We start from the raw sequence: 15,082 nt of genomic DNA, 5'->3' as shown, positions 1-15,082 counted from the left end.
TTAGGATGAATTATTTTTATCAGGGATAAGTGAAATTTTATTTATGCAGTATCCTTGCTTTTAAAATTGTTGGTAAAGTAATTCATAAAATTGCTATTATAAAAACGACAAATAATACATATTTTAATTAAGCGAAATATAATTATTGAAAATTGACCATCTATATAAAATATGCGTTTAAAAAAATATGCTGTTTACGTATACGATTTTCTTGCTCGTTGATTTTCATCGTTTTCTGTCGTTTGATTTATTCTATATCTCATATTTTTTAATACAGCAAAGAAAATTTACCGTTTTTTCATAAAAATTGGCTTGCAGCTAAATCATATCTTGACATTGCTTTTCTGCCATTGACATAGCGTGATTTAAAAGGATATGAATATCGTAAAGTCACTTTCATATAACGCTATGCAATGAAAGAAAGTCAATGAGCTGTTTCCCGTTCAGTGCAACGAGTCTGTTAAAAAACCGATCCGCATTTCGCTTTTCGATGTGAATTCCATGTCTCACAGGAAACGGTCGCCAATAAAATGTCTTTATGCTGCTGAATGGAACAAACAAAAAATCTGGAATTTGACGCGATACGCAAGATGCTTTCGAATAATTTCAGGCACTAAAAACAAATTTTTTTGCTTTTCCTTGATAAATATACGTGCCATATATAGATACTTTTGGCATACTTTTTTACATTTATTTTATTATTAATTTTAGGATGCATCCAATTAGTTATATTTAAAATTCTAAATCTTAGTTATATCTGGATTAATATGAATTATTATGGAAAGAATGGTTTTACTGAAGTATCTAAAAGCTACAAATCTAAAAACAATTTTGTTGGATTATCAAAATAATTACGTATAACCGGCTGAAACTGATTGTTAGAATATAGAAATTTTTTTTACAGCATTGCTTATGCTTTAGTTTCCTGCATAAATATTTTAATGGTCTAATAAAATAATTTTTAAATCTAACTAAACTTTTAGATATTTCCAAAATCGTTCTTCGTATATATATTATTATATTTAACATTATAATAATGAGATATTATTACGCAATATTATTATTTTTCTTTGAAAAATCAAAGTGTCACGATATAACGTCTTCGAACGCTTCTCTATTCGACAAATTAATTTATTTTAATCATTAATCAATATTTGTAATTACGGAGCAAAATAGACCATGCTTAACGTTTCGCCTTCAAGTAATATATTACGTTGTACGCTCCGACCATGCTAACTTTAACGCGTGCACGACTATGCACAACATACCTGTGTCACACGCGCGTCCAGGACTGATATGACTCTATTCGGCCGTTTGCTTAGTTAATATCAACACTATTAAGCCTGCGCTGATAGAATATCGTGCCAGCACCGCTTTTCGTGCTGTCGCGTTTATACAGCTAGACTAATTCGAATTAAATTATAATAACCACGTCCTGCGTTGGAAAGAAAATTAAACGTCGCAGAGAAACATTACGGGTAGAAATTAAGAAGTGATATAAAGAAGTGATACAAAGTGGTAATTTCGATGTCAAAGATGTTTTTTGCAAAATAAATTTAAGAAAATTGATTACGTGAACGACATGTCTGATTTGTAAAAATTTGTAGTCAAATATGTACATGAAACTAATCAAATATATCGGCAGAAAGATTACATTTTTAGAAACATGTCATTTTTTCTTATTTTTATTTCAATTGTTAAAAGTCATCTTTTTTGATGAATTTGATATTCTTAAAAATTATAACCAATTCAGAATAATTCATCAAAAGTGATATAACTTGAAGTATGTTTATCTTCATCAGCAAAAAATGACTAAGTTTAAAATAAAACAATTTCTTCTATTGCCAAAACTGTCTTAACTCTAAATTTCTTTGTAGAAGACTATTTTATTTAGAAAATAACAGTTCAAAATATGTCACTGTTATACAAAATATTACGATTTCTTTAAGAACAACACAGGTGATATTTGGATGGACTTTGAAGTTAGTTTACTTTTGATGATTGATAGAGTAATCTTTACTTAACTTATTCATGGTAATAACTCGAAAATCACATTTTTTCCAATTATATCACTTTTCAAGTAAGAGAAAAATACATAACACAGAATGCTCATTTATTCTACGTTTCACAATATTCTGACTCCTTTTTTTACATTTTTAAGTCATCTTCTGGTAAACAAACTTTATCTTTCACGTAGTAAGTCGATTAATCTTTCAATCTTTTCTTGTTTCAGGTGAGTAAGCAGTTTGATGATTACGATTTAAGCTTCTGAAAGTAAGTAATTAAGTTCGTAGTTCACTTTCCTATCAATGATGAACGTTTCTCGGCATGTGTTGGGTGCCACTATTAACGTCGTCATTAAAGCGGAAAGTTACTAAGGGTGATGGCACAGGGATGATGTGAATTAGGGTAAGTCGTATCAATAATGAACACCCTTCAGAGAAAGAACGGTAGAGATTGTTTCCTCGTACTTTTTCAGTTATTGATTAAAGAAAGTCTTTTGAAGATAATATTCGAAGCGCTCGAAGGGGATATTATCGCATTATATTATATATTTGACAGCTTGATATCGAGTAAAATTGCTCGAGATCGAAGCGTGTAATTAGCATCCAACAGCGATTAAATGGTACATTTTACTCACTATTGGATGCCACACGATAATACAATTATTCGCGCGAAATTTGGGATAGATCGAAAAGGTCTGGCTCTGACGCGGAATGCAATCATTTGTTGAATCAGGCGGGCTGGCCCGACTGCACTGTAATGCATTGAATATGGAAATGGAATGAATACAAAAATAAAATTAACATTGCCTGCGTTTTGATAGCGTTATTATCACAGTCTTTGCTTTCATCCGGTCTATAGGATATTTATAATTAATGCGCACGATATATGTATTTATTGCGATATGCATTTTCCTCCATTTCTTTCTGTATGTATAAGAGAGGTCTGAAAGCGAAATACTTGCATGAAATAGAAGGAGAATTTTTGCAATTGAACTGCTACGAAAGTTTTTTTCTCAGTGCACATTACTTGGAAACTGACCGCCAAGCGTCCAGCGGGACGCCATGAGGACGCTAACAAAAAGGATATTTATCGTCGTTGAGCCCTCTTTCCTCTCTCCTGCATCACTCTCGCTCTTTCGGTCGCGAGGACCAGCATCGACTTTGTGGTCCACTGTAGACGCTGATTGATTAACGATCGTTGCATAAAACTACGATTGCATCCCCAAATATATTCTTGTACCCTTTCCCCTCTGCAATTCCACGAGCACATTTTACCGTGTGCGCACCTCTCGTGACGAATAGTTCTTCTGCCTTAACGTCCGTTCTCAGTCGCCCTTTCGATTTAATTCGTTGCGTATTGCATCCGTCGTCCGTATATACGACCGACGTTGATCCTTTTTCTGCTTTTCTTCATCCCCCCGGGCCCATTCTCGATGTTCCTCGATCAGCCTGCCGGATTGTATTAGCAATAAAAGTCGCGTATGTACACCGGAACCGGCGCTCTGTTCGTGAACGAATTGAAATTACTCGGGTGTGAAAAACTTGCCCTCCGGACCCTCCGGTGTCGATCGCATTTCGAGACCGATGCGCGTCGCTCGCGGTAACAACGCGGACACCGCGCCAACCGGAGGCGAGCCGGCGGGGATGACGGGAGTTTATTGATTAATTAATTCGTTCTTCATTATCCTCGATAATTAGTATTGCGAATAAAGTGAATGAAATCATAATTAGTTCGGAACTGTAATTCAAGGAACGCGCATGGCGTCGCTGATTCAAAGGGGTGTAAATTTACCGACACCCGTTAATGAATTCCTCCATAAGCGCAAATCTATTTTCTTGCTTTCGATCGTTACCACTCGACTTCGTCTAATTACTAATCTGGGAACATTCGCCATGTGAGAAATCGTAATGTCAGTACTGATACGTCCATGGCTTTAATCTTAGATACCACGAGTGATAGGCATTTATATATTTTTAATTTATTTTTAGTCCTAATCGATATTCGCAAATCCAATGGACCCAAATATTTCCTTCAATTACGTTATGAAAAATTAATTATAACAAATGTTGTTCACAAACTTACACAATTTTAAGTTACGTTCTCAATCTTCTCAAATTTTGACCTTTAAAACGAAAAATCCTTTAATTAACTTGAAAGCTGAATCAATTTAAAGTACATTGCGAATACCTGTTAAGACAATTTCGAAGTAAATACCAATGAGGATTAGATGTTTATTTGGTACATTGTAAAAAATTACAAACGAAACTGGCTGTTATCACTTAAGAAAAATATTTTTTTAATACAAGTGCACAGCACAAAATTTGTGATACAAAACTCAATTGTTTGCATTTATTGCTGATTATTATTATAAGAAAAAAATATTTCTTATGAATTACTCTGCAGTTTAACTGGAATATTATTAGTTTGCAGAGTAATTCATAAGAAATATTTTTTTCTTATAATAATAATCAGCAATAAATGCAAACAATTGAGTTTTGTATCACAAATTTTGTGCTGTAGATATGTATATCATAGAGGTACATCATATCGGAAATACATGCTTATACGTGTGGATATATCATACCTCCCGTTATTGAATTTTATTGCTCGTACAATCTGCATCTCGGATACAGCTAATAAGCTCGTGATATCTTGCGCGTCCACGTACGTATGCAGGCGTTACGAAATACAACGTCAGGTCAGACTGTTTATCGCTGGAAGGAGCAATTAATTATCGATCGCGGCTCGCTTAAGACGAAAACAATAGTCAGGTCAGACGTCTGCTGCAGCTGCATCACCGCACGGTCCTGATGTAGATTATCCTAAGACGTTCAGGCATTAATGCACCCGTGCGAGTATCCTCCACCGCACGCACTGTGCTCATAGGCCATTATGCGTGCACGAGTGAATAGATCGCGAAGCGCATTATGGATATGCTCTAATGCGTTGACGCGTAGGGGGATTTATCGGGTCATTATATCGATCCATTGGTACAATCTGGAATATCGCGTGCGATCGGTCCTACTAGATGTTCAATTGTCGACAATATTCGCGCTATGAATTTCCATTATGCATCTTCCATTATGCAAATCTAGTTCACGTAATAGCATAATATTAAAAAAAAAAGCTATCTCTTCAAAAAGGATAGAATGGAATTTTGAATCGTGTATCTAAAAAAAAGAAGCAAAGTAATCACGATATAATATGTTTAATGATCTTTTGTAACATATTGTGTAGAGGATATATATAATATCCTCTGTTAATACTTAAGTAATCTTGTGTTAATATTTAATTTAATTATTTATTCATTTTATAAGTTAATTTTATCGTTAACGTCATGGAAATTATTTATATGAACGATAAAATCTAGTTAAATTTTTGACTCTTTTCTAACGTTCAATCTTTTTCATTTAGATTTATATCATTGTCGGGACTTCAATAATTGAAACAGCGATGTACGACAAGCCGTATTAACACGCGACAGTTTAATGAATTGTCCAATGAGTCGCAGCAGCGCACTTTTATGGGACCGTATATCTGTGCCAGAGTAGCTGTACGTAATCAAGCGTGAATAAGACTTTGCCCCAGGGATATCGACCCTCGTTTTTGTATCGATTATACGGCAGCAAGGATATTTCGATTATTGACACATTATATACACATCTTCCGTACAGAGATTATTACGAAGATAATTTCCCGTCATTACGAAGATAATTTCCCTTTTTCCGTACGGTACGCGATCGCAGAATCCTTGCTGATGTCGTTCCGTTGTAGTTTGCTGTCTTTCGCGTGGAAATGAGTAAAAAGAATAGCTAGAGAAATAAGAAAGGGTAGAGAGGAAGGGCTTGTTTAGAGTAGCGGAAGCACGAAAGCAACCAGTAGAAAAATCTCATGGATTGTTGCTCGAAATTTCTCAGTTCTCGCGATCGAGAGCCAGGACGGCGTAATATCTATTGAAAAGAAACGGTATATTCGAAGAAAGGAAGCTGAAAGCAGGCAGGCGAAAGGGATGGAACATCTCAGTGAGGCGTAGGACGGAGGAAGAGAAAGAATGGACGCTCAATCGGGTTCGCAAAATCACCGACAATCGCGCCGGGAGAACGAGCCAGCGTAGTTGAAAGGATGTAAAAGCCGAAGGCCAAATGTCACAAGCACCCCCGATCTCTGATTGCTATGGGAAAATGTAAAATTGTCAGCTCTCTGGAGCACGTGAATGTACCGGAAATAGATTTCGTCGCGAATCAAGCGATTCTCTATCCATCGTGAACTTTAGAAGGCAAACCTGACGAGTGTAAAACCGTCATTGTTTTTCGGGTACGTCTAGACGTAGATCGCGTCAGTTTGATAACGTATCAACAGGTGCTAACACGATTGTTTAATCCACAGTAAGGCACGCGAGGCTCCGCTGAACACTATTCTAATTTATCGTGATCTTTTATAATGATCATACGAATGTTATTAGTCAGTGATTTAGAATAAAAAGAATTATCGAATTATGCAAAATGCATTTGTACCTTAATAAAAGAAAACTGCTAATAATTATTTTTTTTTTGTGCTTAATGAATTTGAAAGTGTATTTTTATTATTCAAATTTAGATACTATTATCGTTTGTATTATTCCATTTATGATGATACAGTTGATGTTTTGTATAATTTACTGGTAAACGAGCAACGATATTTTTTGTCGATTGCTCGGACACAAACGAACTTGTTTTTGAAGAACGAGCATACCTTGGCGATTTTGTAAAAATAATTAATGATCACACGATTCGATGGATGCGGGACTCTACTCTGAGCGAGCGGTCTAAACATGGACCTTGTTAAAGCACACGAACTTGTAACTCGCGGTAACATATACGTAAGCGGACCATTGTTTCAAGAGGGTGGAAGTACTCCTCTTTTTTTTCTCTGCGCAAGTGATATAAAACGCTCCGGTTATCCCGGAAGCCGTCGCGAACGCGACTAATTAGGCGAAATTCCATGAGTCCCCACAAGAGAATAGCCCGATGAAAAAGTACACTCTCGTCGACTACGTACGTTACAAGAAACTGCGGTGATTAGAGCCAGAAGTACGATACCAAGGGAGTCTAGGACCTATCCATGGAAAACGTCGAAGCTATCCTTTATTTCGCGGCAAGGGGGACTATGTAGACGCGCGTTTCGCACAGACGTCGTTTGCATATAGGGAAGCGAGGCACGAAGATTGAGATTTTTCTGTAAAAAGATGCCGTGCGCGAAATATGGCGTATGCAAATATGCCGCAAGAGCTTTCTTTTTCTTTCCGTTAATTTCTGTGAATATTTCCAGTGAATACTTCTAGATTATGTTACCGCTGGAATTTTTTCGTATTAAATTATCATTTAAATAGGTTAACGAGCAACAATCTGATAAATCTGAAAATGTCATGTTAAATAGTTTTTGCACGATTTTATCACACAACTAATTACAAGGGGTAAATCGCTGATCAAAATTATGTACAGCAATGTCTACTAATGCCCTAGTAATGCCCACTAATGTCCTAATAATGTTCTAGTAATGCCCATTAATGCATAACTTCATATCGCTTATTATAATATACTCGTACAATTCTTTTGAGTAATGCCCTCAGCGGTTTACTCCTTGACTATTCACTTTCGGTTACTTCGCTTGTGATGCGAAATACGGATGAGTGCTTTGTTTTAGCTGCGGCATCAGTTATTATTTAAGACTTCTTAACTCCGATGGCTGCTCGTGTTAATAACGGCAATTGGTGGGTCTGGCTATTAGCTCATTACCATCTCTTATACTCTGCATTCGCTCGAGTGCATCAGAGACAGTGACGCTTATCCGCGTTGTAAAGGGCGGAAGCAGCAGGTCGCGCGTTAAGGCTTGGCTCGGTGTATCGATTTAAAAACATTTAAATTCCATAAATATCCAACGAAACGTTGAATAAGGCATGCGCGAAGCCAAAAGCCTCTCGCCTACCGGGAAGACGACGAGAGCAGAGATAACGTATGATAGAGTGCACTGCTGCATAAACCAAAAGCAGAGAAACTTTCGATGGTGGCGCGAGATAGTTCGAAGTAATCTTCGGGCAACGTGAGCAACATTGCAAGCGGCCTGTCGCTTTAGTCGCTTATTATTAAAGCATCGTAGATTAATCCTTTCAACTTCTTCTCTGATATATACAATATCCCGATTAGAATTCTAAAGTAGTAAAATAGTGAAGTCTCCGCGAGCCACGGCGACGTGATGGAAAGTAAATTTCGGACAGTTTAGAATGGAAAGAAAAAAACTGCTAAATTAACATTCAAATATTGTTAGGGTTTGTGGAATCCGCAATTTCTGCTGGCCGTTAATTGAACATATATTTTTGTAGATTGAACGATTCAAGTGGCAAGTGTCGCTGTGATTAGCTCGAAATAAATTCGCGAGCAAGAAGGTAGTGTCCGTTCGTGCGTGTTGTCAGGCGGCAGCGGTAAACTGTTATCAACTATTCGAGAAGCTATTCGATGCATGCGGACGTCATCGAACCGACATTAGGGCAACTTGATTGGAAAAATCTATAACTGTGCCACGGGCTCGTTATCGTGAACGAGCCTGTCAACAGGTATAAACGAGAAATCGCGGAGCATCGAAACGGAAAAAGGGTAAAAAAGGGAGGATCGGAAGGAGAAAAACGAGAAGCGCGGAGAAACGATTCGTCGTGTAGTAGCGAGGGGTGGCGAGCCGAGCCCGAAACGGCCAGTAAATACGACTGACCCATGGTTCGACGATGGGTGCATCGAAAACGGATGGAAGGCGAGAGGGCGGAAGTGGTGGAACGGGGATTGCCGAGCTGTGATCTAGAAACTGCAGGTAATAGATTCAGTCGCGGGACGAGAGGATCGAGGTCGGAATCGGATCCCTGGATGGAAATAGGAATCTAGTGCCGGAGAACGCGGAGTCGGCGTGAGAGCGGTGTGGAGAGAAGGGGTCACACAGCCCGGGAATAAATCATTTCTGATTTTAATCAAACCGGGAAAACATTCGCCCGGTTCTACTCGACGGCCCGCACTCGTTTTGTCCAACGTTATTTCGCGAACAGCATGCGCTCGCCGTCGTCGTCATCCGCGCCTTGACCTTTTCTCTCTCGTTCGCGTACAGCCATCATGAGAAATCAAAAGGAAAATAAGCGAAGTAAGAAATAACATCACCTATCGGAAATTCGAGGTGGGTTAATGAAAGAGGAAAGAAGCAGAATATAAACCACAGTTGGAAAATTTGTGCCAACATATTTTTCATAATCCTAAACAGTAGATTTGAATTTTTACGCTAATTTAACACAAGATGAATATGTTAAAGAGTAACATAAATATTGTGTACAAAATATTAATAGAAAAAAATGTGACATTAACACAATTTGTAAGCAAATTGTATGTGTGTGAGAAATCATATTTTTAAATAAAATTAACATTTATAAAATGTGTTAAATTAACACATTTTATTCATTTATTTCTTTTCAGAATTATGCGTTTTTAGAATTTATGTTTTAGAATATATTATTTTTACATTAACTGTTCACTTATAAACTTTATTTTAACTAAGGATATTGAAAATCAATTTAACACAAAGTGTTCAAATATCACAATCATATTCTGTTAAATTAATTTGAATATGTTAGGAATTCCACACAATAATTTTAACAAGAACGGATTTTAATACAAATATAAAATATTTTTTTACTATATGACGTCAATCTAACATCTTCAATTATTCGAAACCGCGTAAATAACAATTAATTTGAAAATATATTTTGATTGTAAAATAAAAATGTGATAAATGGCCAACAACGAAATCATACTTCAATCTTTCTTTAATCTCTAAGTCTCTTTAAGATTTAGATGAATATGTATTTTATCAAAATCATGAAATTGTCGGTAACGTCGATAATCTCATTTGCTAAGAATCCTTTACTGTAGTATTTTCCAAAAACCTTAGTATATTTTTACATATGTATGTACTAACGTACTATTTTTAGTTGGTAATATCTCTTGCATAACATGCGATGCATACAGAAACTGGGTTTTATTATTTGTCTGCATATCTTTATTTAAAGCTTTGTCAGCGTTATCTAACTTATGAATATTAATTACATGTTGCGTTCTTATGAAAGTTGATTTGATTCCATGAATAAATTATTGTTATCCACTGTGTCACGGATTAAATAAAAATAAAATTTTTAGTATAATATTATTTCTCGTAAAATTGGCTGTACACTTACGAATGAATGGTCGAAATAATTATTATAATGATTATTTATTCATTTATGATAATATATTCTTTATGTCATATATTTCTACATTTATCTGTATATTTATTAAGCATCATCATCAATCAATATCTGTTTACTCAACAGTTTTTGTAAAATTTGGCAAATTAACAAAAATTGCAATTGTTATATTTTAATTTCTACACAATAGAGATTGAAACGTTCATAAACAAGTCTCGGCTAACGAGTCGATTGAATCGAATATTATTTTCTGTATAATACGTCAGTATCAGCAATGTTAACTGCCGATATCACGAGAGCGTATTGGACACAGAAAAATATGAGTGAACTTTGAAAACCATGCTTTAGAGAATAGTTATATCAGCTGTGTCAAAGAAAGAAAAGAACTCGATAGTGAAGTAATAATGCGGATAATAAGATGGATCTTGCCGTCGGAAACCTCTCAAATTGATTTAAAAATAATTTAAAGAAGCCGTAGCGCGAGAGCTACGTTAAGATGCAAAACAGAGACGACCTTTCTTCGCCTTTCCTCTTTCATTGTGAACGGTTCGTAGGCGTTTTTCAAAGCGTCACAGGAAAATCGTTTAAGCGCTGCATTAAACGGACTGACCAGCTATTAGCGTGGGTAATGAAACGACGCGATTGTTTTCCATTTGGTCGCACCTTGCCATTCGTGGAGGTCCTCTCCTGGCTTTGTTCCTCACCTGCTCTTTGGTACATTGTCGGCCGCAACATGCTGCTTTTCCCATGCCGCGTTGTCAGACCTTTGCTCCATGTTAATTTGTCCGGCAATTTTCTCGCCGTAAGGGACGGCGTTTTATCGTGGGAACATTTGTATAGGTTTTGACGCATGAAATTATTAAGCTTTAACGTATTGAGAATACGATCGAAACTTGATGATCAGACGTTCGTTGCCGGACAAAATTTGAGAAAATAGGAAAAATATAGATGAGAACTGTAATATAATAAACTAAAGGCACCTTTAGTGCTGCAGTACAGATTTTTTCATAATGCATCGTGTCTAAGAGATTCAACCAATCAAAGTTTCTCTTTTCTGTGAAATAGAAAGAAAGGGAGGATTCCAATTGATTGATTCTTTTATACTATGCGTTATGCAAAAGTCTGTGGTACGGCCTTTAATTTTAACGACTAACGTTAATGTTAATGTCAAGAAATTAAAAAAAAATGATAATGCATCGATTTCATTGATACGTCGATCGGGGACAATAAATAGAGAAGGGCGGCGTGTTAGAAGCGCTGACCAAATTATAACCGGAAACAAAACAGACGAACACACAATGGGGTCTGCCGGCAAAGGCAATAAAATATGATAAACGTCACGAACAGTGCACTTGCCTCTTTGTTGGTCGGTCAGTGCCTCTATACCACGCGAATCGTTCCCTGCATCGTATTCCTGAACGAATTCTAATGGCTGTGTCCCTTGCAGTCGGTCGTTCGATTGCATTTCTTCCGCGAAAGTTTCTCCATCTGTGCGAAAAAGCGGTTTACTAAGGGTGCCCTTTATAACTCCGACAATGGGATTGTAAAAAGCAGGCGCGATATAAGCAAACCAAAGACGATTTTCCAATGAAATAAACGTGCAAATCGTGTCGAATTAATTACCGCAATTAAATTTACTTAAATATAAATGAATGAAAGTAAAGATTCGAAATTATTAACTTAAAGAATATTGATTTCAAATCACTATAATAGAACTGTACTGTTATTCCGATAAAACTGGCGTATGCAAGTTTTTCTATAGACTGTTTAAATTACTCTCGCTTTTTTATTTGAGCAATTTTAAAACTAACCAATAAAAAGCCACTGGAAATGACTTCATTGCTACTCATAGATCAATAAATAAATTAGTCGTTTTGATTGGATTTTCTTGCCAAAATTATCGACAATTTCAAACGCAAACATGTTATCGGTGCGTTTGAAAATTCGTTTCGATCGCACATTACTCGTGCAATCACCACGCGTTGTATTGTAACGCGCGAAAGAACATTTCCACGAGGCCGCATGACCATGTAACTCTACTCGCATTATATTCACGTACTATGGGCAGCATTCAATGCCTGTAAACGAAACTACTCGACGAACGATCCGCGAACAACGCTTTGCGCGTTGAAGTATACTCTGCAACGCCAGGAACTTCGAAATCGTTGAATTCAAAAAATTGTTCGTGCGCGTTTACGTTCGCTTCCCGAATTTCGAAATGGCATGCATACTTTAACCCAATCGAATTCACCTCTCGTTAATCGACACGGTGAACCTAAATGAGACGAATTCAGCAATATGAAGTAACGGAAGGTACGGAATAATGAAGCTTATGGCAGTAGAGGAATAATAAGTTATAATGAGAAAATTAGATTGGACGAATATAATAATCGCATCGATCAAAATCATCTTGATTTGCGCCAAGACATCTTATCTTTTTTAAACTTGAAGATAATTTTAATATAATATTTTAAACATGTTAGATTAGGAAAAAAACTAATTTAATTACTTGCCGGTGCAGCAGCGGAGTTGCATACAAAATTGATCTGTAAAGTAAACAAATACATTCGAATTAAATCAATTTTAAAATAGCAAATATTTCGAATTATAATTATTGTGTGTATTACATTTTTTGTTAGTCTTTTAAACAGGTATAAAGGAATTAAATGATTTTGGAAAACTATTTTCAGATATAAATTTTGAAGAAAAATTAGAGATCTAATTTTTATATAAATAACTCAAATAATTATGAGTATAAATGTGCCAAAAATACACATACAACATTCAAAAAAATATAAACATATTTTCAAAGTACGCCAAAACAAGATTTAATAACGACGCGATTTTAATTTCCAAGTATGCGAAAAGTATTTTTGCATTTACTGTAAGTAAACAAGATCTTACTAAGAAAAAATCGCATTTTACTCGAAAATAAGCATAAAAATCATCATCGTAAACATCTGATATACAAATATGAATTCGACGAAATTAAATTGAAATATATCAATCCTTGTCTTGAATAAAAAAATGAGAGATGTATTATATATCTCATGTACTCTTAACGGAAAATGTCGCATGGAATACATCATGCAGCCATGACATGGAGGTAAATGATTAAGTCGACAGTAACAAATGATAAGCAAAAATAATAAGTAACTTACCCCATGGTTACGTCGCCGTCTCCCGATGCATCCCAAGCCTCTTCCTCCTCTCTTATTCGTCCTCTGTAGCACTTGCACAACGTCACTCGCGGATATAAGATTAACTGTGATCGCAATGTCCTGCGCCCATTACATACCGAAGATACATTACATACGACGATTACGCGATGCTTTGCACGGCACTCCGACACTCCCGATGCGTTAATCGTACACACGAGTCGCAAGACAGAATTATGACGCAACGTAAGAATTATTGACGAAACACGTATGAACATATGCGCGTATAGAATTTTCTGTCGCACGCAATGCCATCGGCGTCAGTAATGACGGAATTCGAAACGAGGCCAACTTCACGCGCCACTCTCCGCAGTGCAGCTACACTCGCACTTTTGCGCACCGCCCGCATTTTCCTAATTTAGATCGTATGTTACTCGTATTTTAAAACGATTAATAGCTCACATTGTAACATGAACAGCGGATACTTTGACTTGGGAATGAACATTCGAAATGTACTGTAATATTAAAACGCGACATTGGCTAAACGTAAAATAAATTACACAGAATACACGTTCTAATGAATTGATCGGTATCCGATTTGTTGAAACTAAATAACACTGAGTTTATAGAGAATAAAATATCAAAGATTTCATTATTTACTTATTACGCACCGACTCGGAGTAGTTGCGATACACTCCGTGGAAATTTCGTTTCTTCTTTCTTTATGATTGACGCGCAGCCACCTCGGCCGCAATCAAGCCATAAACTAGTTAGTTACGATGATATGCAATGTGATGGTGAATTTTCCAAGCTCCAAAAAGAGAGGTCAGGCTGGAGCACGCGCGCCAGATCGACGCGCGCGCAACTTAAAGGGCGAGGTTATGGAATATGGATGAATGTCAATGCTTTTGAAGTATGCGAGGAGTAGTCTGCATAATTTAGGAGGGGGGTGGCGGAGCAACGGGAAAAGATTAAAATCGCAGTCCGGAAAGTGCGAGGTAATGCTGCGTTTACGTTCGGAGTGATAATGGGAAACCACGTGATTGACATCCTGGCAAGGATCCTGGCCGCAGGTACAACAAGCGAGCAACTCAACTATGTTTTTCCGATGCAGACTCTGGTTTAGGTTATATAATGATTGAGCCTGCAAACTATAACAACGACTCTCGTAAGCGGTTCGTTATGAGAGGCCTAGGTGAAGCAGGCGAAATATTCGTTGTACGTGACTTCTTCAATGGTAGTTTCGTTAGTGGAAATTTCGCTACTGTTTGAGGATAGAGTCGACTTCATGCGGACACGCTAATCAAGTTAATGGAAGTAAAACATTGGTCTGGTGGATTATACAAAATGTCAAGATATAAAATAATCAACCTTTAAGATCATACGCGCGACATATTTTAAACATGTGAATTTTATAAAATGAGAATGTTATTATTAAACAGTCGATACTGTGGTTTTTAATTAGTTAAATCGATTTAATAGCTTGCGTATTCAAATTCGCGTTCTCAATCTAAAAGTGGACAAATTCGATTTAAATTGAGGAAAACTTTGAAAAGCGCAATGCCAAGTGTGCTTGAAGCCGAATATTATCGAAGAAAGAATTATTATCCTCGTCAATATCGTGATCAAATACAATAGTTTGTACCTTATATACATCCTCCGTTGT

At 36.5% G+C, this 15,082-nt stretch overlaps 1 protein-coding gene across 1 annotated transcript; it reads right to left on the bottom strand.

Annotated features, from left to right (window-relative positions):
* Positions 1-12,737: 12,737 nt before the first annotated feature.
* Positions 12,738-14,706, bottom strand: LOC108748846. The gene is made up of 4 exons (XM_018487218.1): positions 14,639-14,706; positions 14,088-14,159; positions 13,420-13,539; positions 12,738-12,804 (listed from the first exon to the last, which is right to left on the bottom strand). Exons 1-4 carry the CDS (start codon positions 14,704-14,706, stop codon positions 12,738-12,740), a joined length of 327 nt encoding a protein of 108 aa, XP_018342720.1.
* Positions 14,707-15,082: the final 376 nt, after the last annotated feature.

Source organism: Trachymyrmex septentrionalis, unplaced genomic scaffold (genome assembly GCF_001594115.1).
Source record: "Trachymyrmex septentrionalis isolate Tsep2-gDNA-1 unplaced genomic scaffold, Tsep1.0 scaffold25, whole genome shotgun sequence".
NCBI lineage: Eukaryota > Metazoa > Arthropoda > Insecta > Hymenoptera > Formicidae > Trachymyrmex > Trachymyrmex septentrionalis.
This window is presented reverse-complemented; position numbering and strand designations above follow the sequence as displayed.

Bases quoted from the DNA above. Each gene is read 5' to 3' on its own strand.
- LOC108748846 (XM_018487218.1), bottom strand. From the start codon at position 14,706: ATGAAGTCGACTCTATCCTCAAACAGTAGCGAAATTTCCACTAACGAA. The intron at 14,160-14,638 runs GTACAACGAATA...ATTGCGGCCGAG, and splicing joins ACTACCATTGAAGAAGTCAC to GTGGCTGCGCGTCAATCATA. The intron at 13,540-14,087 runs GTGCGTAATAAG...TAATGGGCGCAG, and splicing joins ATCGCAACTACTCCGAGTCG to GACATTGCGATCACAGTTAA.